The 24072-nt window shown below is 50.9% G+C and overlaps 1 protein-coding gene across 2 annotated transcripts in view; it reads left to right on the forward strand.

Moving 5' to 3' along the window:
* Nucleotides 1-24072, forward strand: part of PHIP (PHIP subunit of CUL4-Ring ligase complex) — a 311948-nt gene that overhangs the window by 233452 nt on the left and 54424 nt on the right. Inside the window, exons 28-32 of one of the 2 annotated variants that reach the window (XM_075340176.1) lie at nucleotides 1858-1969; nucleotides 17739-17800; nucleotides 17996-18151; nucleotides 18233-18353; nucleotides 18466-18591. In XM_075340176.1, the coding sequence (XP_075196291.1) occupies nucleotides 1858-1969; nucleotides 17739-17800; nucleotides 17996-18151; nucleotides 18233-18353; nucleotides 18466-18591 (577 nt within the window). The remainder of the gene's footprint in view (nucleotides 1-1857; nucleotides 1970-17738; nucleotides 17801-17995; nucleotides 18152-18232; nucleotides 18354-18465; nucleotides 18592-24072) is intronic. The other variant, XM_075340177.1, reaches the window with a different exon arrangement.

Here is a 24072-nt window from a genome sequence, read left to right on the forward strand (position 1 = left end):
CTATTGTCGTGGACAGAGTCTCCGGTTGTTCCGGTTCTTGCTCTGTTTTTACTTGTGGGTGGCTATTCTCCTTCAGCTTTTGCACTAAACTGGCTGAGTCTGCTCGTCAGGGGGTGTATAAGCTCAGAGGGAGGAGCTACACTTTTAAGTGTAGTACTTTGTGTGTCCTCCGGAGGCAGAAGCTAAACACCCATGGTCTGGGTCTCCCAATACGGAACTATAAGAAAAAGAATTTACGGTAACTAAACAAAATTCTCTTTTTTTAGTTGAAACTTGCAATTTGAACTTTTTTTATATTTTGTTTTGAAATAGTAAAAAATTAAAAAATATATATATTTTGATAGTCGCTTTAGGAAACTCGGAAATTGCATTCATCCAGTCACTTGTACTTTATAATGCAGTACCTTAGTATTGCAGTATACATAATAACAAAAATAATGATCTCCAATGACTGCCAGGACTACCATCATAAGTCTTCAACAGTCCGCTGGTTGGCATAGTTACCGATGGTCATCCTGTGAGAGCTTTGTGGGTGGGCCGAAGTGTGCATGAAATGGTGAGAACCCTAATCTCTGTGGTTTAAATGCTGCTGTAAGAGATTGACAGCAGCATTTAAATGGTTAACAGCAGCAGGCAGAGCTTGGATCCTTTCTCTGCTGTTAATGCAAGTTCAGTTTCTGAACTTGCATCAAAATCTGGGACCTGATGATATAGAGCATAATATTTTTTATTATTAATATTTATTAGTATAGCGCCATTTATTACATGGCGCTTTACATGTGAAAGGGGTATACATAATAGGGACAATAATCATAAACAATACAAGGCACAGACTGGTACAGGAGGATAGAGGGCCCTGCCCGCAAGGGCTCACAGTCTACAAGGGATAGGTGAGGATACAGTAGATTAGGGTAGAGCTGTTTGTGCGGCGTTATATCAGACTGAGGGTTATGGCAGGTTGTAGGCTTGTCGAAAGAGGTGGGTCTTCAGGTTCCTTTTGAAGCTAGTCAAGGTAGGCGAGAGTCTGATATGTTGTGGTAGCACATTCCAGAGTGTGGGGGAGGCATGGGAGAAATCTTGGATGCGATGGTGAGAAGAGGAGATGAGAGAGGAGTAGAGAAGGAGATCTTGTGAGGATCGAAGGTTACGTGCAGGTAAGTACCAGGAGACTAGGTCACAGATGTAGGGAGGAGACAGGCTGTGGATGGCTTTGTAGGTCATGGTTAGTGTTTTGAACTGGAGTCATTGGGCAATGGGGAGCCAGTGAAGGGATTGGCAGAGAGGAGAGGTTGGGGAGTAGCAGGGGGACAGGTGGATTGGTCGAGCAGCATAGTTTAGAATAGATTGTAGGGGTGCGAGACTGTTAAGGCCCTGTCACACACAGAGATAAATCTTTGGCAGATCTGTGGTTGCAGTGAAATCATGGACATATTGTTCCATTGGTTGACAGCCACAAACCTGGCACTAATTGTCTACAATTTCACTGCAACCACAGATCTGCCGCAGATTTATCTCTGTGTGTGACAGGGCCTTTTGAAGGGAGGCCATAGAGCAGGAGATTGCATTAATCTAGGCGCGAGATAAGGGCATGTACTAGGGTTTTTGCAGCTTCTTGGGTAAGGAATAGTACATCATATGTTGGATTAAGTCCGTACTCTTCATTACTTCACTTATTTTTAGACCCCGTGATATGCTGTTTGCAGCCTGTTGCTAGTTTCAGACTTTTCTCATCTGGAGGTCTCTTAATCAATGCACATTTTTGAGTGTAAGAAAAAAATGTAATTGGAGCAATAATAAACATTTGTACTCTGATATTTTTTACTTTATTATTGTAAGGTGTAACTTTGTATCTTGTAGGACTTAGGTTTCGGTCTGTAATTGATGATGCCTGGTGGTTTGGAACAATTGAGAGCCAGGAACCACTACAAGCAGATTATCCGGATAGTCTTTTCCAGTGCTACAATGTTTGGTATGCATTTTCTTACATGTTGTAAATGACTTTGTTTTTTAGCATGCAAAAGCCTCAGAAAACACTGTACAAGCTGAAATGTTCACATAATCAGGATTTCTTTAGTGTCCCAACATCATACTTTGTCTAATAAGAAAGAAACCTTTTCCACTGACCCTCGAGGGGCATGATAGCAGTCATGACCTTCTCAAACACCCTGGTAGCTGTGACCTTTCTAAATGGGGGAGCCATGAACTGTGAGACTGAATAACTGCAAAACAAAGGTGCATCTGTGGAACTTGAAAAATGGGAATGTAGAGATGGGCGTCTTGTATGTCCACTGAGCATATGAATTCCCTGGGTTTCTTGTAGGATACGACAAAATGAAGACAGTGCATCCTGAAGAAGCGTAGTAGGGTCTGTTCAGGTCCAGGTCTGGCAAAAAGAGAAACTTGAATGAAAACTTGTATAAGAATTGGAGCAATAAAGCCTGCAGAAGCGAACAATGGAGACTGTTAAGAAGAAGATTGCAACCCCCCCCCCCACCCCTTCATTTTTGAAAAGCAGAGAATTCCGCTATTTATCGTGTCATGTAAGTTTCTGCTTGGACCTTTCCTCTGCATCCCTTCCCCTCCTTAGTGCAGGGTTATACTTTGCTTGTGTGGGGGAAGGAGATGACCTCTCTGATCCAAGTGTTGTTTCTACTGGGCACCACGTGTCCTGGAAGAGGAGAAGATGATCGCCCACGTGAAAGAGGTTCAAGGTTGGGGATTCTTTTTAATGCTGAGAAAACTTGTTGCCTATGGAACTGGAAGAATTATGTGATTGATGACATGAATGACAAGGTGGAACTGGCTTCTAGAAAGGCCTCGTTATCTTTTGAGGGGCGGAGGCATCTTGGTGAATGGAAGAGAATTTGTGAAAAGAAGAAAAACTGATGCAATGTCAGTTTGCTAGCATGACATTTGGATAAGGCTGTGGAAGCAGGGTGCTCTTGTGGGCCCGAGATGATCTTGGTCCCAAACAGGTTGAAGTCCTGAAAAGGAAGGTTAATAAGGGATCCACATACCATGACTTCAGCCATAATGTTGCTTGAAGCCTGAACACAACAGTAGTCGGCTGTAAGCAAGATAAGAGATCCTTGCATGGGCAATCTCATATATGAGGTCTAATAACTCAGTTGTAGGAGCCCCAAAAAAGATGCCTTGACACAGGTTGCTCGTCAGGTAAAAGTTTGAAGCAGAAGTTGAGCTCTTGTCCTCAAACGCAGACTTAGCCAAGGTTTCGGTGGTTCATGTGGTCCTTAAGAGACCTGATTAAGATTGCCAGGACGAGAGGAGAACCACTGGAAAGATACAAAATCTTCATACAACTTTGAGCGCCTGACGGTTCAGGAAGACACCATCTTTGCAGGAGGAAAAGGACCCAGTTTCATTACGTTCAAGAACTGGTTTAATGCACTAAGGGCCGTTTCAGATCAGCGGTATTCTGCCGCACTCGCAGATCCGGCACAAGGTCAGTACACAGTACTTTACAGTTCACTGGCAAGCTCCGGGCACATAGGGTCATGTGACAGCATGTGACCGGGGTTGCCGCACTGTCTGTGAACTGTAAAGTACTGTACTTCCCTTATGCCGGATCTGCGAGTTCGGCAGAATACCGCTTATCTGAAACGGCCCTAACAAGGCTGTCGTACCAGTTCTTTAGCATCTGGTCGAAGTTTAGATCCAATTTATGAGTCTGAAGGGGCGTGAGCCTGAGTGTTGAGTAAGAGTCTGAGACCATGCAATAGCTCAAGGCTGCTTTTACTGCTGCCACAATCACCCATGTTGGTGCAGACTAACTGGTGGGTCTGACTTACCCGGGGTAGTAGACATTGTACATGGTTGTTGTCTGCATAGCGTCATACCTGTAGCCAAGGTCTAGACGCAATTTTGTTTTCATTGGCCACATAGAAATGATTGACTGGTGTTGTTTTTTTTACTCCACATCTATTTGGCAAGCAGGCAACAGATTAAGTAAAGCCAGCCATCCTTCAGTATAAGAGTTCTTACAACAGCCCACTGATTGGATAGTGTCATTATATAATGCTTTTTCAGATGCTATGCTATACCTATAGATTTACTGTTTTTGCTTCAAAATTAAAATATTTATTTATCTGTGTACATCATAATATTTTTTTTCTTCAGCGCTCTATTGGGAGACCCAGACGATTGGGGTATAGCTACTGCCCTCCGGAGGCCACACAAAGCACTACACTAAAAAGTGCAAGGCCCCTCCCCTTCTGGCTATACCCCCCCGTGGTATCACGGGTTCTCCAGTTTTCAAGCTTTGTGCGAAGGAGGTCAGACATCCACGCATAGCTCCACAGATTTTAGTCAGCAGTAGCTGCTGACTATTTCGGATGGAAGAAAAGAGGGCCCATATAGGGCCCCCAGCATGCTCCCTTCTCACCCGTGGATGGTGTTGTAAGGTTGAGGTACCTATTGCTGGTACAGGGGCTGGAGCCCCACATGCTGTTTTCCTTCCACATCCCCTTGTAGGGCTCTGTGGAAGTGGGATCCTGCCGGCCTCTAAGCTCTGACGCCGGGCTCCATCCACAGACCCATAGCACCTGATGGATACGGAGCAGGAGTACAATCAGGGACATGGCCCTGCATCATACAGGTACTCTGTGTCCCCGGCAGGCACAGACACACTCCGGGCTGGCTGGGTGTTGTAGTGCGCCGGGGACCGTAACGTTGGAGTTAGTGTTCCTACAGTTTACTGGGGGACTTTGTGTTGTGGGAACGCAGCGCCGACCCCCACTGGACCGGGCGGCGCTGCTGTGACTTGTGGTGCGCCGGGGACACGCCGACCGCGCTTTTACGGCGGCGGCGTTTATAAATCCAGTCCCCGGCTTTTGCGGCCTAGCTCCGCTTCGTTCCCGCCCCCACCCTGTCAATCAGGGTAGGGGAGAGACGCTGTTTCGCAGCAGCGACGAGGGCTGGAGCCTGATTTACATGCTCCAGCCCTCTCACTAGGCACAGAGGGAAGCAGGCTTCCCGCTCTTAGCCAGGAACGCCCAGGGCCCGCCCCCCCTCCTCTCCCAGGACGCCGGCAGCCATTACATGCAGTCTGGCTGGAGGAAGGACGCAAGGCTCTGGGAGACCTGGACTAGGGGGCTTTTGGAGACCACACACCCGCTCTTAAGCGGGCGGTAAGCGGCATTTCAGCTGGCCCCTCTAGTGCCTCAGTGTGTATTGGTGTACTGTGTCACCAGATATATATATTTAGTTATTTCTTGCACTGTAAGGTCGCTTCCTGGCTGGATACCCCAGATCGCTCTGAGGAGGCAGCAACATGTCATCCACAAAACGCAAGGCTGCCAAGGCTAGGGCTGTGTACACTGCGTGTGCTGCATGTGGGGCTGCTCTACCAGCAGGTTCCAAAGACCCCCATTGTGTGCAATGCTCAGATCCGGTGCTGCTTCGCCAGCCGGAGTCCGGAGAGGTAGTGACCCAGGCTGAGACGCTTGTAAGTCCTGCCCCGGTGTCAGGGACAGACTTTGCAGTTTTTGCTGATGGAATGTCTGTGACTATGGCAAAGATCCTTGAAACTTTGCAATCCATGACTGGGGCTCAGTCTATGGACACGGCGAGGTCTCTGTCCTCTAATCCCCCTCAGTTGGAATTAGTCCAGACTGCAAGGGGGTCCCCGGCTTCCCAGGCTGAGTATTATGACTCAGATGATAGCCCCAGCCACCCTAAGCGAGCTCGCTGGGAAAGACCCTCAACGTCATCACACTGCTCAGGGTCTCAGCGCAATCAGTCGCCCTGTGATGCGTCTGAAGAGAGTGATCAGGAGTCTTATCCTGGAACCCCTCTCAATCTGGATACCCCGGATGGGGACGCCATGGTAAACGATCTTATCTCAGCCATCAATAGACTGTTGGATATTTCTCCCCCAGCTCCTTCTGCAGAGGAGGCAGCAGCAGAGCAGGAGAAGTTTCGTTTCCTCTATCCCAAGCGTAAATTGAGTGCTTTCTTGGATCACTCTGACTTCAGAGAATCAATCCAGAAACACGACGCTCATCCAGAAAGGCGTTTCTCTAAACGTTCTAAGGATACACGTTTTCCTTTCCCCCCTGATGTGGTCAAGCGCTGGACCCAGTGTCCAAAAGTAGACCCCCCGATTTCCAAACTTGCAGCTAGATCCATAGTTGCAGTGGAGGATGGCGCTTCACTTAAGGATGCCAATGACAGACAGATGGACCTTTGGTTAAAATCTGTCTATGAAGCTATCGGCGCGTCGTTTGCTCCAGCATTCGCAGCCGTATGGGCACTCCAAGCTATTTCAGCTGGTTTAGCAAAAGTGGATGCTATCATACATCCAGCGGCGCCGCAAGTGGCGTCCCTTACCTCGCAGATGTCTGCGTTTGCGTCTTACGCTATCAATGCGGTCCTAGAATCTACCAGCCGCACCTCAATGGCGTCCGCCAATTCGGTAGTTTTGCGCAGAGCCTTGTGGTTAAAGGACTGGAAAGCAGATGCTGGTTCCAAAAAATGTTTAACCAGCTTGCCTTTATCTAGAGATAGACTGTTTGGCGAGCCATTGGCTGACATCATTAAACAGTCCAAGGGTAAAGACTCTTCCTTACCCCAGCCCAGATCAAGCAAACCTCAGCAGAAAAAATGGCAGCAGAGGTTTCAGTCCTTTCGAGGTTCGGGCAAGACACAATTCTCCTCGTCCAAAGGGACTCAGAGGACGCAAAGAGTCTCAGATTCCTGGCGGGCTCACGCACGCCCCAAGAAAGCAAATGGAGGAACCGCTTCCAAAGCGGCTACCTCATGACTTCCAGCCCCCCCCCCTCCGCATCTCCGGTTGGGGGCAGGCTCTCCCGCTTTTCCGACATTTGGACGTCACAGGTCAAAGACCGGTGGGTGACAAACATTTTGTCTCGCGGGTACAGAATCGAGTTCAGTTCTCGTCCTCCAGCTCGGTTCTTCAGAACCTCCCCACATCCAGACCGAGCAGATGCCCTGCTGCAGGCGGTGGACTCCCTAAGAGCGGAAGGAGTAGTGGTTCCTGTACCGCCTCAGGAACAAGGGCGAGGGTTTTACTCCAATCTCTTTGTGGTTCCAAAAAAGGACGGCTCGTTCCGTCCTGTTCTGGATCTAAAGCTGCTCAACAAACATGTGCACGCCAGACGGTTCCGGATGGAAACCCTCCGCTCTGTCGTTGCCTCAATGTCTCAAGGAGACTTCCTTGCCTCAATAGACATCAAAGATGCTTATCTCCACGTGCCAATTGTTACAGAACATCAACGTTTTCTACGTTTTGTGATAGGAAACGACCATCTTCAGTTCGTAGCTCTGCCATTCGGTCTGGCGACAGCCCCCCGGGTCTTCACCAAGGTCATGGCGGCGGTGGTAGCAGTCTTGCACTCTCAGGGACACTCGGTGATCCCTTACCTAGACGATCTACTTGTCAAGGCACCCTCTCAAGAGGCATGCCAACTCAGTCTCCATGCTACGCTGGAGACTCTACAGACGTTCGGATGGATCATCAACTTTCCAAAGTCGAATCTGTCACCGTCACAGTCGCTAACGTATCTTGGCATGGAGTTTCATACTCGAGCAGCGAGAGTGAAGCTTCCGCTGAACAAGCAGCGGTCCCTACAGACAGGGGTGCAATCCCTCCTTCAAGGCCAGTCGCACCCCTTACGGCGCCTCATGCACTTCCTCGGGAAGATGGTGGCAGCCATGGAAGCAGTTCCCTTTGCGCAGTTTCATCTGCGCCCACTTCAATGGGACATTCTCCGCCAATGGGACGGGAAGTCAACGTCCCTGGACAGGAAAGTCTCTCTTTCCCAGACGGCCAAGGACTCTCTACAATGGTGGCTCCTTCCCACCTCATTGTCTCAAGGAAGATCCTTCCTGCCCCCATCCTGGGCAGTGGTCACGACAGATGCGAGTCTGTCAGGGTGGGGAGCAGTGTTTCTCCACCACAGGGCCCAGGGGACGTGGACTCCGCAGGAGTCCACCCTTCAGATCAATGTTCTGGAAATCAGGGCAGTGTATCTTGCCCTACTGGCCTTCCAACAGTGGCTGGAAGGAAAGCAGATCCGAATCCAGTCGGACAACTCCACAGCGGTGGCATACATCAACCACCAAGGAGGGACGCGCAGTCGGCAAGCATTCCAAGAAGTCCGGCGCATTCTAATGTGGGTGGAGGACACAGCCTCCACCATATCCGCGGTTCACATCCCAGGCGTAGAAAATTGGGAAGCAGACTTCCTCAGTCGCCAGGGCATGGACGCAGGGGAGTGGTCCCTTCACCCGGACGTGTTTCAGGAAATCTGTCTCCGATGGGGAGTGCCGGACGTCGACCTAATGGCGTCCCGGCACAACAACAAGGTCCCGGCATTCATGGCGAGGTCGCGCGATCAAAGAGCTCTGGCGGCAGACGCATTAGTTCAAGATTGGTCGCAGTTCCGGCTCCCATACGTCTTCCCACCTCTGGCACTCTTGCCCAGAGTGTTACGCAAGATCAGATCCGATTGCAGCCGCGTCATACTCGTCGCCCCAGACTGGCCGAGGAGATCGTGGTATCCGGATCTGTGGCATCTCACGGTCGGTCGACCGTTGTCACTGCCAGACCGACCAGACTTACTGTCCCAAGGGCCGTTTTTCCATCAGAATTCTGCGGCCCTGAACCTGACTGTGTGGCCATTGAGTCCTGGATCCTAGCGTCCGCAGGATTATCTCAAGGAGTCGTAGCCACAATGAGACAAGCTAGGAAGTCTACGTCTGCTAAGATCTACCACAGAACGTGGAAGATTTTCTTATCCTGGTGCTCTGCACAGAGAGTATCCCCTTGGCCATTTGCATTGCCCACCTTTCTTTCCTTCCTGCAATCGGGGTTGGAAAAGGGCTTGTCGCTCAGCTCCCTTAAAGGGCAAGTCTCGGCACTATCCGTGTTTTTTCAGAAGCGTCTAGCACGTCTTCCTAAGGTGCGCACGTTCCTGCAGGGGGTCTGTCATATTGTGCCCCCGTACAGGCGGCCGTTAGATCCATGGGATCTGAACAGGGTACTAGTTGCTCTCCAGAAGCCGCCTTTCGAGCCTCTGAAGGAAGTTTCCTTTTCTCGCCTGTCACAGAAAGTGGCGTTTCTTGTTGCGATCACATCGCTTCGGCGAGTGTCGGAGCTGGCAGCTCTGTCATCCAAGGCTCCCTTCCTGGTGTTCCACCAGGACAAGGTAGTGCTGCGCCCCATTCCGGAGTTTCTCCCTAAGGTCGTATCCTCGTTTCATCTTAATCAGGATATATCCTTGCCTTCCTTTTGTCCTCATCCGGTTCACCGGTATGAAAAGGACTTACGTTTGCTAGATCTGGTGAGAGCACTCAGAATCTACATTTCCCGCACGGCGCCCATGCGCCGTTCCGATGCACTTTTTGTCCTTGTCGCTGGTCCGCGCAAGGGGTTGCAGGCTTCTAAAGCCACCCTGGCTCGATGGATCAAAGAACCAATTCTAGAGGCCTACCGTTCTGCGGGGCTTCCGGTTCCTTCAGGGCTAAAAGCCCACTCAACCAGAGCCGTGGGTGCGTCCTGGGCATTACGACACCAGGCTTCGGCTCAACAAGTGTGCCAGGCAGCTACCTGGTCGAGTCTGCACACTTTCACCAAGCATTATCAGGTGCATACCTATGCTTCGGCGGATGCCAGCTTAGGTAGAAGAGTCCTGCAGGCGGCAGTGACACCCCCGTAGGGGAGGGCTGTTTTGCAGCTCTAACATGAGGTATCTCTTTACCCACCCAGGGACAGCTTTTGGACGTCCCAATCGTCTGGGTCTCCCAATAGAGCGCTGAAGAAGAAGGGAATTTTGTTACTTACCGTAAATTCCTTTTCTTCAGCGCTCTATTGGGAGACCCAGACGATTGGGGTATAGCTACTGCCCTCTGGAGGCCACACAAAGCACTACATTAAAAGTGCAAGGCCCCTCCCCCTCTGGCTATACCCCCCCCGTGGTATCACGGGTTCTCCAGTTTTAGCTTTGTGTGCGAAGGAGGTCAGACATTCCATGCATAGCTCCACAGATTTTAGTCAGCAGTAGCTGCTGACTGTTTCGGATGGAAGAAAAGAGGACACATATAGTGTCCCCAGCATGCTCCCTTCTCACCCCTGGATGGTGTTGTAAGGTTGAGGTACCTATTGCTGGTACAGGGCTGGAGCCTGACATGCTGTTTTCCTTCCACATCCCCTGGTAGGGCTCTGTGGAAGTGGGATCCTGCCGGCCTCTCAGCTCTGATGCCGGGCTCCATCCACAGACCCATTAGAACCTGATGGAGACGGAGCAGGAGTACGATCAGGGACAGGCCCTGCATCATACAGGTACTCTGTGTCCCCGGCAGGCACAGACACACTCCGGGCTGGCTGGGTGTTGTAGTGCGCCGGGGACCGCAACGTGGAGTTGGTGTCCCTACAGATTACTGGGGGATTGTTTGTGTTTGGGAACGCAGCGCCGACCCCCTCTGGACCGGGCGGCGCTGCTGTGACTTGTGGTGCGCCGGGGATCCGCCGTCCGCGCTTTTACGGCGGCGGTTATAAATTTAGTCCCCGGCTTTTTGGGCCTAGGACGCCGGCAGCTCCGTTTCGTTCCCGCCCCCACCCTGTCATTCAGGGTAGGGGAGAGACGCTGTTCGCTAGCAGCGACGAGGGCTGGAGCCTGTTTTACATGCTCCAGCCCTCTCACTTGGCACAGAGGGAAGCAGGCTTCCCGCTCTTGGCCAGGAACGCCCAGGGCCCGCCCCCCTTCCTCTCTCGAGACGCCGGCAGCCATTACATGCATGCCTGGCTGGAGGAAGGACGCAAGGCTCTGGGAGACCTGGACTAGGGGCTATCTGGCGACCACACACCCGCTTTTTAAGCGGGCGGTAAGCGATTTTTCTGTGCTGGTCCCTCTAGTGCCTCACTGTGTATTAGTGTACTGGGTACAGATATATAGATATTGTATTTCTTGCACTGTGAGGTGCGCTTCTGGCTGCATATCCCAGATCGCTCTGTGGAAGCAGCAACATGTCATCCTCAAAACGCAAGGCGGCCAAGGCAAAAAGGGCTGTGTATACTGCGTGTGCTGCATGTGGGGCTAATCTACCAGCAGGCTCCGATGACCCCCATTGTGTGCAATGCTCCGACCCGGTGCTGCTTCGCCAGCCGGAGTCAGGAGAGGTAGTGACCCAGGCTGAGACGCTTGTAAGTTCTGCCCCGGTGACAGGGACGGACTTTGCAGTTTTTGCAGATAACATGTCTGTATCTATGGCAAAAATCCTTGAAACCTTGCAATCTATGCATGGGGCTCAGTCCCTGGGCACGGCGAGGCCTCTGTCCTCAGGTCCCCCTTACTTGGAATGTATCCAGCCCACAGGGGGGTCCCCGGCTTCACAGGCCGAGGATTATGACTCAGATGATGGCCCCAGCCACCCTAAGCGAGCTCGCTGGGAAAGACCCTCGACGTCTTCACACTGCTCAGGGTCTCAGCGCAATCAGTCTCCCTGTGATGTGTCTGATGAGAGTGATCAGGAATCCACTCCTGGAACCCCTCTCAACCTGGATACCCCGGATGGGGATGCCATGGTAAACGACCTTATCTCAGCCATCAATAGGCTGTTGGATATTTCTCCCCCAGCCCCTTCAGCAGAAGAGGCGGCTGCGGAGCAGGAAAAGTTTCGTTTCCTTTATCCCAAGCGTAAATTGAGTGCTTTGTTAGATCACTCTGACTTCAGAGAATCAATCCAGAAGCACGACGCTCACCCAGAAAGGCGTTTCTCTAAACGATCTAAAGATACGCGTTTCCCTTTCCCCCCTGAGGTGGTCAAGCGCTGGACACAGTGTCCAAAGGTAGACCCCCCGATTTCCAAACTTGCAGCTAGATCCATAGTTGCAGTGGAGGATGGCGCTTCACTTAAAGATGCCAATGACAGACAGATGGACCTTTGGTTAAAATCTGTCTATGAAGCTATCGGCGCGTCGTTTGCTCCGGCATTCGCAGCCGTATGGGCACTCCAGGCTATTTCAGCTGGCTTAGCAAAAGTGGATGCTATCATGCATCCAGCAGTGCCGCAAGTGGCGCACCTTACCACGCAGATGTCGGCGTTTGCGTCTTACGCTATCAATGCGGTCCTAGAATCTACCAGTCGCACCTCAATGGCGTCCGCCAATTCGGTAGTTTTGCGCAGAGCCTTGTGGTTAAAGGACTGGAAAGCAGATGCTGGTTCCAAAAAATGTTTAACCAGTTTGCCTTTGTCTAGAGATAGACTGTTTGGCGAGCCATTGGCTGACATCATTAAGCAGTCCAAGGGTAAAGACTCCTCTTTACCACAACCCAGAACATCCAAACCTCAGCAGAAAAAGTGGCAGCAGAGGTTTCAGTCCTTTCGAGGTTCGGGCAAGACACCATTTACCTCGTCCAAAGGGACTCAGAGGACGCAAAGAAACTCAGATTCGTGGCGGACTCACACACGCCCCAAGAAAGCAAATGGAGGTACCGCTTCCAAAGCGGCTACCTCATGACTTCCAGCCCCCCCCCTCCGCATCGCCGGTCGGGGGCAGGCTCTCCCGCTTTTCCGGCATTTGGATGTCACAGGTCAAAGACCGGTGGGTGACGGACATTTTGTCTCGCGGGTACAGAATCGAGTTCAGTTCTCGTCCTCCAGCTCGGTTCTTCAGAACCTCCCCACGTCCAGACCGAGCAGATGCTCTGCTGCAGGCGGTGGATTCCCTAAAAGCGGAAGGAGTGGTTATCCCAGTCCCTCCTCAGGAACAAGGGCAAGGGTTTTACTCCAATCTCTTTGTGGTTCCAAAAAAGGACGGCTCGTTCCGTCCTGTTCTGGACCTAAAACGGCTCAACAAACATGTGCACGCCAGGAGGTTCCGGATGGAAACCCTCCGCTCTGTCATTGCCTCAATGTCCAGAGGAGACTTCCTTGCCTCAATAGACATCAAAGATGCTTATCTCCACGTGCCAATTGCTACAGAACATCAACGTTTTCTACGTTTTGTGATAGGAGACGACCATTTTCAGTTCGTAGCTCTTCCATTTGGTCTGGCGACAGCCCCACGGGTCTTCACCAAGGTCATGGCGGCGGTGGTAGCAGTCTTGCACTCTCAGGGACACTCGGTGATCCCTTACCTAGACGACTTATTGGTCAAAGCTCCCTCTCAGGAGGCATGTCAGCACAGCCTGAATGCTACGCTGGAGACTCTACAGTCTTTCGGATGGATCATCAACTTTCCAAAGTCGATCCTATCACCGACTCAGTCACTAACGTATCTTGGCATGGAGTTTCATACTCTAGCAGCGATAGTGAAGCTTCCGCTGGACAAGCAGCGGTCACTACAGACAGGGGTGCAATCTCTTCTGCAGGGCCAGTTGCATCCCTTGCGGCGCCTCATGCATTTCCTAGGGAAGATGGTGGCAGCCATGGAAGCAGTTCCCTTTGCGCAGTTTCATCTGCGTCCACTTCAATGGGACATTCTCCGCCAATGGGACGGGAAGTCAACGTCCCTGGACAGGAAAGTCTCGCTTTCCCAGACGGCCAAAGACTCTCTACAATGGTGGCTCCTTCCTACCTCATTGTCTCAGGGAAGATCCTTCCTGCCCCCATCCTGGGCAGTAGTCACGACAGATGCGAGTCTGTCAGGGTGGGGAGCAGTATTTCTCCACCACAGGGCTCAGGGGACGTGGACTCCGCAGGAGTCCACCCTTCAGATCAATGTTCTGGAGATCAGAGCAGTGTATCTTGCTCTACTGGCCTTCCAACAGTGGCTGGAAGGAAAGCAGATCCGAATCCAATCGGACAACTCCACAGCGGTGGCATACATCAACCACCAATTAGGGACGCGCAGTCGGCAAGCCTTCCAAGAAGTCCGGCGCATTCTAATGTGGGTGGAGGACAGAGCATCCACCATATCCGCGGTTCACATCCCAGGCGTAGAAAACTGGGAAGCAGACTTCCTCAGTCGCCAGGGCATGGACGCAGGGGAATGGTCCCTTCACCCGGACGTGTTTCAGGAAATCTGTCGCCGCTGGGGAGTGCCGGACGTCGACCTAATGGCATCCCGGCACAACAACAAGGTCCCGGCATTCATGGCGAGGTCGCGCGATCAAAGAGCTCTGGCGGCAGACGCCTTGGTTCAAGATTGGTCGCAGTTTCAGCTCCCATACGTGTTTCCGCCTCTGGCGCTCTTGCCCAGAGTGCTACGCAAGATCAGATCCGAGTGCAGCCGCGTCATACTCGTCGCTCCAGACTGGCCGAGGAGGTCGTGGTATCCGGATCTGTGGCATCTCACGATCGGTCGACCGTGGTCACTGCCAGACCGACCAGACTTACTGTCCCAAGGGCCGTTTTTCCATCAGAATTCTGCGGCCCTGAACCTGACTGTGTGGCCATTGAGTCCTGGATCCTAGCATCTGCTGGATTATCTCAGGGAGTCGTTGCCACAATGAGACAAGCTAGAAAGTCGAATTCGGCTAAGATCTACCACAGAACGTGGAAGATTTTCTTGTCCTGGTGCTCTGCTCAGGGAGTGTCTCCCTGGCCATTTGCATTGCCCAAGTTTCTTTCCTTCCTGCAATCGGGGTTAGAAAAGGGCTTGTCGCTCAGCTCCCTTAAAGGGCAAGTTTCGGCACTATCCGTGTTTTTTCAGAAGCGTCTAGCACGTCTTCCTAAGGTGCGCACGTTCCTGCAGGGGGTCTGTCATATTGTGCCCCCGTACAAGCGACCGTTAGATCCATGGGATCTGAACAGGGTACTAGTTGCTCTCCAGAAGCCGCCCTTCGAGCCTCTGAAGGAAGTTTCCTTTTCTCGGCTGTCGCAGAAAGTGGCGTTTCTTGTTGCGATCACATCGCTTCGGCGAGTGTCTGAGCTGGCAGCTCTGTCATCTAAGGCTCCCTTCCTGGTGTTCCACCAGGACAAGGTTGTGCTGCGCCCCATTCCGGAGTTTCTTCCTAAGGTCGTATCCTCTTTTCATCTTAATCAGGATATTTCCTTGCCTTCTTTTTGCCCTCATCCGGTTCACCGGTATGAAAAGGCCTTACGTTTGCTAGATCTGGTGAGAGCACTCAGAATCTACATTTCCCGCACGGCGCCCATACGCCGAGCCGATGCACTTTTCGTCCTTGTCGCTGGTCCGCGCAAGGGGTTGCAGGCTTCTAAAGCCACCCTGGCTCGATGGATCAAAGAACCAATTCTAGAGGCCTACCGTTCTGCGGGGCTTCCGGTTCCTTCAGGGCTAAAAGCCCACTCCACCAGAGCCGTAGGTGCGTCCTGGGCATTACGTCACCAGGCTTCGGCTCAACAGGTGTGCCAGGCGGCTACCTGGTCCAGTCTGCACACTTTCACCAAGCATTATCAGGTGCATACCTATGCTTCGGCGGATGCCAGCTTAGGTAGAAGAGTCCTGCAGGCGGCAGTGACACCCCCGTAGGGGAGGGCTGTTTTGCAGCTCTAACATGAGGTATTTATTTACCCACCCAGGGACAGCTTTTGGACGTCCCAATCGTCTGGGTCTCCCAATAGAGCGCTGAAGAAGAAGGGAATTTTGTTACTTACCGTAAATTCCTTTTCTTCTAGCTCTTATTGGGAGACCCAGCACCCGCCCTGTTGTCCTTCGGGATGTTTTTTTGTTGTTTGCGGGTACACATGTTGTTCATGTTGAACGGTTTTTCAGTTCTCCGATGTTATTCGGAGTTAATTTGTTTAAACCAGTTATTGGCTTCCTCCTTCTTGCTTTGGCACTAAAACTGGAGAACCCGTGATACCACGGGGGGGGTATAGCCAGAGGGGGAGGGGCCTTGCACTTTTAATGTAGTGCTTTGTGTGGCCTCCAGAGGGCAGTAGCTATACCCCAATCGTCTGGGTCTCCCAATAAGAGCTAGAAGAAAAGGAATTTACGGTAAGTAACAAAATTCCCTTCTTCTTCTAGCTCTTATTGGGAGACCCAGCACCCGCCCTGTTGTCCTTCGGGATTTTTTTGTTGTTTGCGGGTACACATGTTGTTCATGTTGAACGGTTTTTCAGTTCTCCGACGTTATTCGGAGTTAATTTGTTTAAACCAGTTATTGGCTTCCTCCTTCTTGCTTTGGCACTAAAACTGGAGAACCCGTGATACCACGGGGGGGTATAGCCAGAAGGGGAGGGGCCTTGCACTTTTTAGTGTAGTGCTTTGTGTGGCCTCCGGAGGGCAGTAGCTATTCCCCAATCGTCTGGGTCTCCCAATAAGAGCTAGAAGAAAAGGAATTTACGGTAAGTAACAAAATTCCCTTCTTTGCCCAGGATCAACCTTCACTCCCCCCACAAATCATATTTAATGCAGATCTTTGTACCATCAATGGACCCCTTTTATATCCTCTATTTGTTGCTGCATTCAAGAGTAATTGGCATTTAAATTCATATGCAAATGATATATTAAGTGCTCTGAGCATGGCAGAACACTTATCGAGCCTCTGCTTTCAGGGCTTGATTCCCCACACAGCCCCTGGCTCCTTAGCTTGCACCATGTCTGTGTGATGTCAGGCTCCAGGCAAGAGAGTCATTGAGCAAATGACTGGGGGATTTACCAACCTGAAGATGCAGTGACTCTTTAAGGATATGTGCCCACGGGGAAAGTGTACTGCGGTTATATCCGCAGGACATTCCGCAAGAGCTCCCAGAAATCCGCAGCACAACTTTGTCTGTTTCCATGCTGCGGTTTCCTTGTGGAATGTCCTGCGGATATGGTGCGGGCATTCTGCATTGAGGATACAGTACCATGGCTTCGGCACTGCATCCTCAATGCAGTACAAGTGTTGCGTGATCGGGAGTTCATACTTCCCTCCATCACGCAGAACTTCTCTCCATCTGCTCTGTACTGGAGAAGGTGGGCGGGCCAGAACAAGCTCCGGATGTCACATGACCGAACCTCGTGCAGGCCCCGCCCACCTCCTTCCTGCTCCTGTACACCGAGGGAAAGTGACTGGGTGTCTGCTATCAAGGCAGGTAAGTATGGGACCAAGGCAGATTTCCGCAGGTAAATCCGCAGAAAGAATTGACATGCAATTATGTGTGGCTGTGGGACATCCGCACATGTTCCGCAGCCGCACGTATCCACAACGTGGACACAGCACTCCCCATGTCCCATAGGATAACATGGGGAGTGTCTGTGCATGCTGAAACCTGCGGATTTATCTGCAAAATCCAGAAAATCTGCGGGTTTTCCGCAGATAAATCCGCAGGTTTAATCTCCCGTGGGCACATAGCCTAAGTGTTCTATTATGCTGTTAGCAGTTCACGCTTCATTTGGGTTTCCTCGGGGTACTCCAATTTCCCCTCACACTCCAAAGACATACTGATAGGGATTTTAGACTTGTGAGCCCCAATGGGGACAGTGATGATCACATCTGCAAAGCGCCATGGAATTAATAGCGCTAAATAGTAAAATATAAATTTGCGTTGGAAATAAAATGCTAATTACTCAAGAATGAGAATGTAGTAACTCATACAAAATATAAAGAGGTCATTGGATTTACACTTCAAAGAGCTACCTATGTATGCATTTTGTGGGTGTTAATCTTATTGAAGGATTCCCTTCAATAAATGTTTGACTTTTTGTAAAGCATTATTTAAATGATACATGTTATTTTGATCAATTGTGTACATTTCACAAGTTCATGTACCCAGATTACATAGTATGATTGACTCGGTTCATTATTTTTTTTTTTGTTTACATGTTAAGTTTATACATTAGACCCTGATAATTTTTTCCCCCATAGTTGGGACAATGGTGACACAGAGAAGATGAGCCTTTGGGACATGGAAGTTATACCCAATACCGGTTTGTGTTTTTTTTTGTTATTTAAATGTTTAAATGTAATGCTCAGGATAAACATAATACTGAAGGCTGAAAAATAAATGTACTTTTCATTCTAGATTTAATTTTCTTTTTTGAATCAGACATAAGTTATTTGATGTATGCGATTGAATCCAAATTAATTGAGTCCAGTTTATGTCCCCCTGTCTTGGCCATTAGCAGTGTTTCCTGATGAGCTGGGTACTAGCGTACCTATGACAGAAACGGAGGTTCGATCGTTGCTATATAGACCCATCGATGGAGAGTGGGGAAATAGAAGCAGAGATGAAGAATGTGAAAGAATCATTCGTGGAATTAATCAGCTAATGACACTAGGTATTTCTAATGTAATAGCATCTCATGCATTAGTTATCAGGTAGATGAGTTTTTAAAATATCTATTATTTCCATTCTTTAGATATTGCTGCTGCCTTTGTGGCTCCTGTGGACCTTCAAGCCTATCCTATGTATAGTACTGTTGTGGCCTATCCAACTGATCTCAGTACAATCAAGGAGCGGCTAGAGAACAGGTTCTACAGGTGAATTTTCCATACAGAGTTTTAACATTAAATGGGATGATCAAATGTTCACAAATAAAATCCATTTAGAAAACTTATTTGTTTATTTATTTTTTTTTTTTTTTATTTCCAGGCGAGTTTCTTCCGTTATGTGGGAAGTGCGATACATAGATCATAACACTCGCACTTTTAATGAGCCTGGAAGCCCAATTGTCAAGTCTGCAAAGTTTGTCACCGATATTCTGCTGTACTTTATCAAGTAAGTAAATTTGATATTCGTATCGGTCTTATCAATTTCCATAGTTCTTAACATAGCAAAATATTGGATAATACATTATAAGAATTAGATTGGCAGTGGGCAGCCAGGGAGCTAAAATAGTAAAAGAATGCATACTCACCCCTGTGCTGCACTGTTGATTTGATAGCTTGCTAAGTCATCATGGCTCTTTTTGATTAGCGTTACCCCATGTGACCACTGTGACCACTGACTAGATGCAGCAGTCGCATGCAGACCACTTGGAAACAAAGACAGTAGGACTGAAAGATCAGCGCGGAGTCTAGTTACATAATTATTAGCCTATACTACAGTTGTGGCCAACAATTTTGTAATGCAAATTTTTGTTTTCACAAAGTCTGCTGCTTCATTGACATTAGATTTTTATTCTGATATATTTCTTTGGCTACTGAAGTGCAATCATAAGCATTTCTGCAGAATGTTAGTAGCCATTATCCCCTTCAGCCCCCGGGCACTTTCCGGTTTTGTTTTTTGCTTCCCTTTTTCCGAGAGCCGTAACTTTTTTACTTTCTTCAGCGCTCTATTGGGAGACCCAGACGATTGGGGTATAGCTACTGCCTCCGGAGGCCACACAAAGCACTACACTAAAAAGTGCAAGGCCCCTCCCCTTCTGGCTATACCCCCCCCCGTGGTATCACGGGTTCTCCAGTTTTCAAGCTTTGTGCGAAGGAGGTCAGACATCCATGCATAGCTCCACAGATTTTAGTCAGCAGTAGCTGCTGACTATTTCGGATGGAAGAAAAGAGGGCCCATATAGGGCCCCCAGCATGCTCCCTTCTCACCCGTTGATGGTGTTGTAAGGTTGAGGTACCTATTGCTGGTACGGAGGCTGGAGCCCACATGCTGCTTTCCTTCCACATCCCCCTGGGGGGCTCTGAGGAAGTGGGATCCTGCCGGCCTCAAAGCTCTGACGCCGGGCTCCATCCACAGACCCATTTGAACCTGCTGGATACGGAGCTGGAGTACCGTTCAGGGATATGGCCCTGCACCATTACAGGTACTCTGTGTCCCCGTACACACAGGCACAGCACACTCCAGACTTGCTGGGTGTGCTAGTGCGCCGGGGACAGTAAAGGGTTACAGTCACTGCAGCTTTGCTGAGTGACTTTGTGTATTGGGAACTACCGCGCCGGACGCTCCGGGAGCGGCGGCGCGGCTGGGACTTGTAGTTCGCCGGGGACTGGGCGCCGACCGCGCTTTTACGGCGGCGGCGCTTATAAATCCAGTCCCCGGCTTCTGCGGCCTAGTGCCGCTTCGTTCCCGCCCCCTCCCTGTCACTCAGGGAAGGGGACAGACGCTGAGCAATCAGCAGCGCCGAGGGCTGGAGCCTTATTTACATGCTCCAGCCCTCTCACTGCACACTGTCGGACGCCGGATTCCCGCTCTGACTTGGGGCACGCCCACGGCCCGCCCCTCCTCACACGAGCTGGGGAAGACGCCGGCAGCCATTACTGCAGTCCGAGCTCGGACTTTCGGCAACCAGGCAGGACGGTGGCGACCATACACCCGCTTATAGGCGGGCGGTAAGCGGCACACATAGTGCTGACCCCAATATATACTGCAGTGTGTACATGTGTATTTTAACTGCATAGGTCGCTATATGCCCGCTTGGTGAGCGACACATCAGCAGCAGGAAAGCAGGTGTGCTAAGGCACAGGCTTTCTAGGCTGCTTGTATTGCACGTACTGAAGTGTTCATTTGTGTTTATGCTTGTATGCTATACACTGCACTGTACAGTCGCTAGTCTTAGCTATTTTCTCCTGGAATGGCTAGACTACAGCAGCAGAAAACCAAGGGTGCTGGGGCACAGGTTTTTTTCTATGCTGCTTGTATTGCATGGGCTGCAGTGTGCATTTGTACTTGTGCTTGTATGCTATACATTGCACTGTATGGTCACTCTTCTGGGCTATATTCCCCTAGATGACTAGTCTACAGCAGCAGAAGAGCAGAGGTGCCAGGGCACAGGCTTCTATGCTGCTTGTATTGCTTGTGCTGCAGTGTTCATTTGTACTTTATGCTTGTATGCTAATACATTGCACTGTACGGTCACCAATCTTGGCTATATACTTCTAGATGGCTAGTCGGCAGCGGCAAAAAAGCAACACAGATTTTCAGTGCTGTTTTTACTACATGGGATGCTGTTCATGACACCGTCCCATTGTGTGCATGCTCCCCTGTAGCACTTCGTCTGCCGGGGTCTCTAGCACTTCGTCTGCCGGGGTCTCTACTAGTCGTGGCCAAAGAAACCACCTGTCATCCCTGTCCAAGGACAGGGACGGAGTTGCAGTTTCGACAGATATATTGTCATAAGATAGAGACTTGCAGTCCAGACAGGCCATGGGCAATCTTCCTGACCAACCTCATTTGGAACGGGGGGGTCCCAGGAGGACTCTCTGTATGATAAGGCAGCTCTCCAGGACTTTGATCCTGACATCGCTATCAATCCGGATACACCGGATGGTAACGCCATACGGAATGATCCTATAGCGTCCATCAATGGAAGGTTGGATCTTTCTCCCTCAGCTCCCCCAGTGGAGGAGTCAGCTTCACAGCAGGAGAAGTCCCTTTTCAGTATCTCAAACGGATATTGAGTATTTTTCTGGCCACGCTGACTTCAGAGAAGCAGTCCAGAAACACCACGCTTACCAGATAAGCGTCTTCTCCAAACGTTTTTAAGATACACGTTATCCCTTTTCCCCTGACGTGGTCAAGCGCTGGACCCAGGGTCCAAAGGTGGATTCTCCAATCTCCAGGCTTGCGTCTAGAGCCATAGTTGCACTGGAGATGGGGCTTCACTTAAAGATGCCATTCACAGACAGATGGACTCTGGTTGAAATCTGTCTAGGAGGCTATCGGCGTGTCGGTTGCTCCGGCATTCACAGCCGTATAGGCAACCTAACCTTTTCAGCTGTTCTTGCGCAGCTGGCCTTGAGCACATGTACATCTGTACCGCAGAGGCGTCCGTAACTCCGCAATGTCTGCACTGCGACTTACCCTATTAATGCTGTCCTAAAAGTACAGTCGAGGTTTCGGTCCTTCCCAAGCTCGGGCAGGTCCCAATTGTCCTCGTGCAAAAGGGCTACAAAACCTCAGACGGGCTCAGATTCCGGCCGGGCTCAATCACGCCCAAGGAAGGCAGCCGGAGGAACCGCTACCAAGGCGGTCTCCTCATGACTCTCAGCTCTCTCTCTCTCTCCGCATCCGCGGTTGATGGCAGACTCCCCCGCCTTTGGCGACATTTAGCTGCCACAGGTCACAGACCGGTGGGTGACGGACATTGTGCTCACGTGCACAGGACAGTGTTCTGTTCTCGTCCTCCGACTCCATCCTTCAGAACGGCCCCACCTCCCCACCGAGCAGATGCCCTGCTGCAGGCGGTGGACGCTCTAAGAGCAGAAGGAGTGGTGATCCCTGTCCCCCCTCAGGAACGAGGGCGAGGGTTTGGGAGGGGCCTTGCATTGTGGCTCCAAAAAAGGACGGCTCCTTCCGTCCTGTTCTGGACCTAAAACTGCTCAATAAGCATGCGAACGCCAGGCGGTTCCGGATGGAATCCCTCCGATCCGTCATTACCTCAATGTCTCGAGGAGACTTCCTTGCCTCAACAGACATCAAAGATGCCTATCTCCACGTGCCAATTGCTACGGAGCACCAACGTTTTCTACGTTTTGTGATAGGAGACGACCATCTTCAGTTCGTAGCTCTGCCATTCGGTCTGGCGACAGCCCCACGGGTGTTCACCAAGGTCATGGCAGCAGTGGTAGCAGTCTTGCACTCTCAGGGACACCCGGTGATCCCTTACTTGGACGATCTACTCGTCAAAGCACCCTCCCTCGAGGCATGACAACGCAGCCTGAATGTTACGCTGGAGACTCTCCAGACTTTCGGGTGGATCATCAATTTGGCAAGGTCAAATCGGTCACCGACTCAATCACTAACGTATCTCGGCATGGAGTTCACACTCTATCAGCGATAGTGAAGCTTCCGCTGAACAAGCAGCGTTCACTGCAAACAGAGGTGCAGTCTCTCCTTCAAGGCCAGTCGCACCCCTTAAGGCACCTCATGCACTTCCTAGGGAAGATGGTGGCAGCCATGGAGGCAGTTCCCTTTGCGCAGTTTCATCTGCGCCAACTGCAAGGGGACATTCTCCGCCAATGGGACGGGCAGTCAACCTCCCTGGACAGGAAAGTCTCCCTTTCCCAGACGGCCAAGGACTCTCTGCAATGGTGGCTTATTCCCACCTCATTGTCACAGTGAAGATCCTTCCTACCCCCATCCTGGGCAGTGGTCACGACAGATACGAGTCTGTCAGGGTGGGGAGCAGTTTGTCTCCGCCACAGGGCTCAGGGGACGTGGACTCAGCAGGAGTCCACCCTTCAGATCAATGTTCTGGAAATCGGGGCAGGGTATCTTACCCTACTAGCTTTCCAGCAGTGGCTAGAAAGAGAGCAGATCCGAATCCAGTCGGACAACTCCACAGCGGTGGCATACATCAACCACCAAGGAGGGACGCGCAGTCGGCAAGCCTTCCAGGAAGTCCGGCGAATCCTCATGTGGGTGGAGGACACAGCATCCACCATATCCGCAGTTCACATCCCGGGCGTAGAAAACTGGGAAGCAGACTTCCTCAGTCGCCAGGGTATGGATGCAGGGGAATGGTCCCTTCACCCGGACGTGTTTCAGGAAATCTGTCGCCGCTGGGGGGTGCCGGACGTCGACCTAATGGCGTCTCGGCACAACAACAAGGTCCCGGCATTTATGGCACGATCGCGCGATCACAGAGCTCTGGCGGCAGACGCCTTAGTGCAAGATTGGTCGCAGTTCCGGCTCACATATGTGTTTCCACCTCTGGCACTCTTGCCCAGAGTACTGCGCAAAAAATCAGATCCGATTGCAGCCGCGTCATACTCGTCGCCCCAGACTGGCCGAGGAGATCGTGGTACCCGGATCTGTGGCATCTCACGGTCGGCCGACCGTGGTCACTACCAGGCTGGCCAGACTTACTGTCCCAAGGGCCGTTTTTCCATCGGAATTCTGCGGCCCTGAACCTGACTGTGTGGCCATTGAGTCCTGGATCCTAGCGTCTTCAGGATTATCCCAAGGGGTCGTTGCCACCATGAAACAGGCTAGGAAGTCCACCTCTGCTAAGATCTACCACAGAACGTGGAAGATTTTCTTAACCTGGTGCTCGGCTCAGGGAGTGTCTCCCTGGCCATTTGCATTGCCTACTTTTCTTTCCTTCCTGCAATCGGGGTTAGAAAAGGGCTTGTCGCTCGGCTTCCTTAAGGGGGAAGTCTCGGCACTATCCGTGTTTTTTTCAGAAGCGTCTAGCACGTCTTTCTAAGGTGCGCACGTTCCTACAGGTGGTCTGTCATATCGTACCCCTGTACAAGCGGCCGTTAGATCCATGGGATCTCAACAGGGTATTAGTTGCTCTCCAGAAGCCGC

The sequence above is a fragment of the Anomaloglossus baeobatrachus genome, chromosome 3, assembly GCF_048569485.1.
Source record: "Anomaloglossus baeobatrachus isolate aAnoBae1 chromosome 3, aAnoBae1.hap1, whole genome shotgun sequence".
In the NCBI taxonomy this organism is placed as follows: Eukaryota; Metazoa; Chordata; class Amphibia; order Anura; family Aromobatidae; genus Anomaloglossus; species Anomaloglossus baeobatrachus.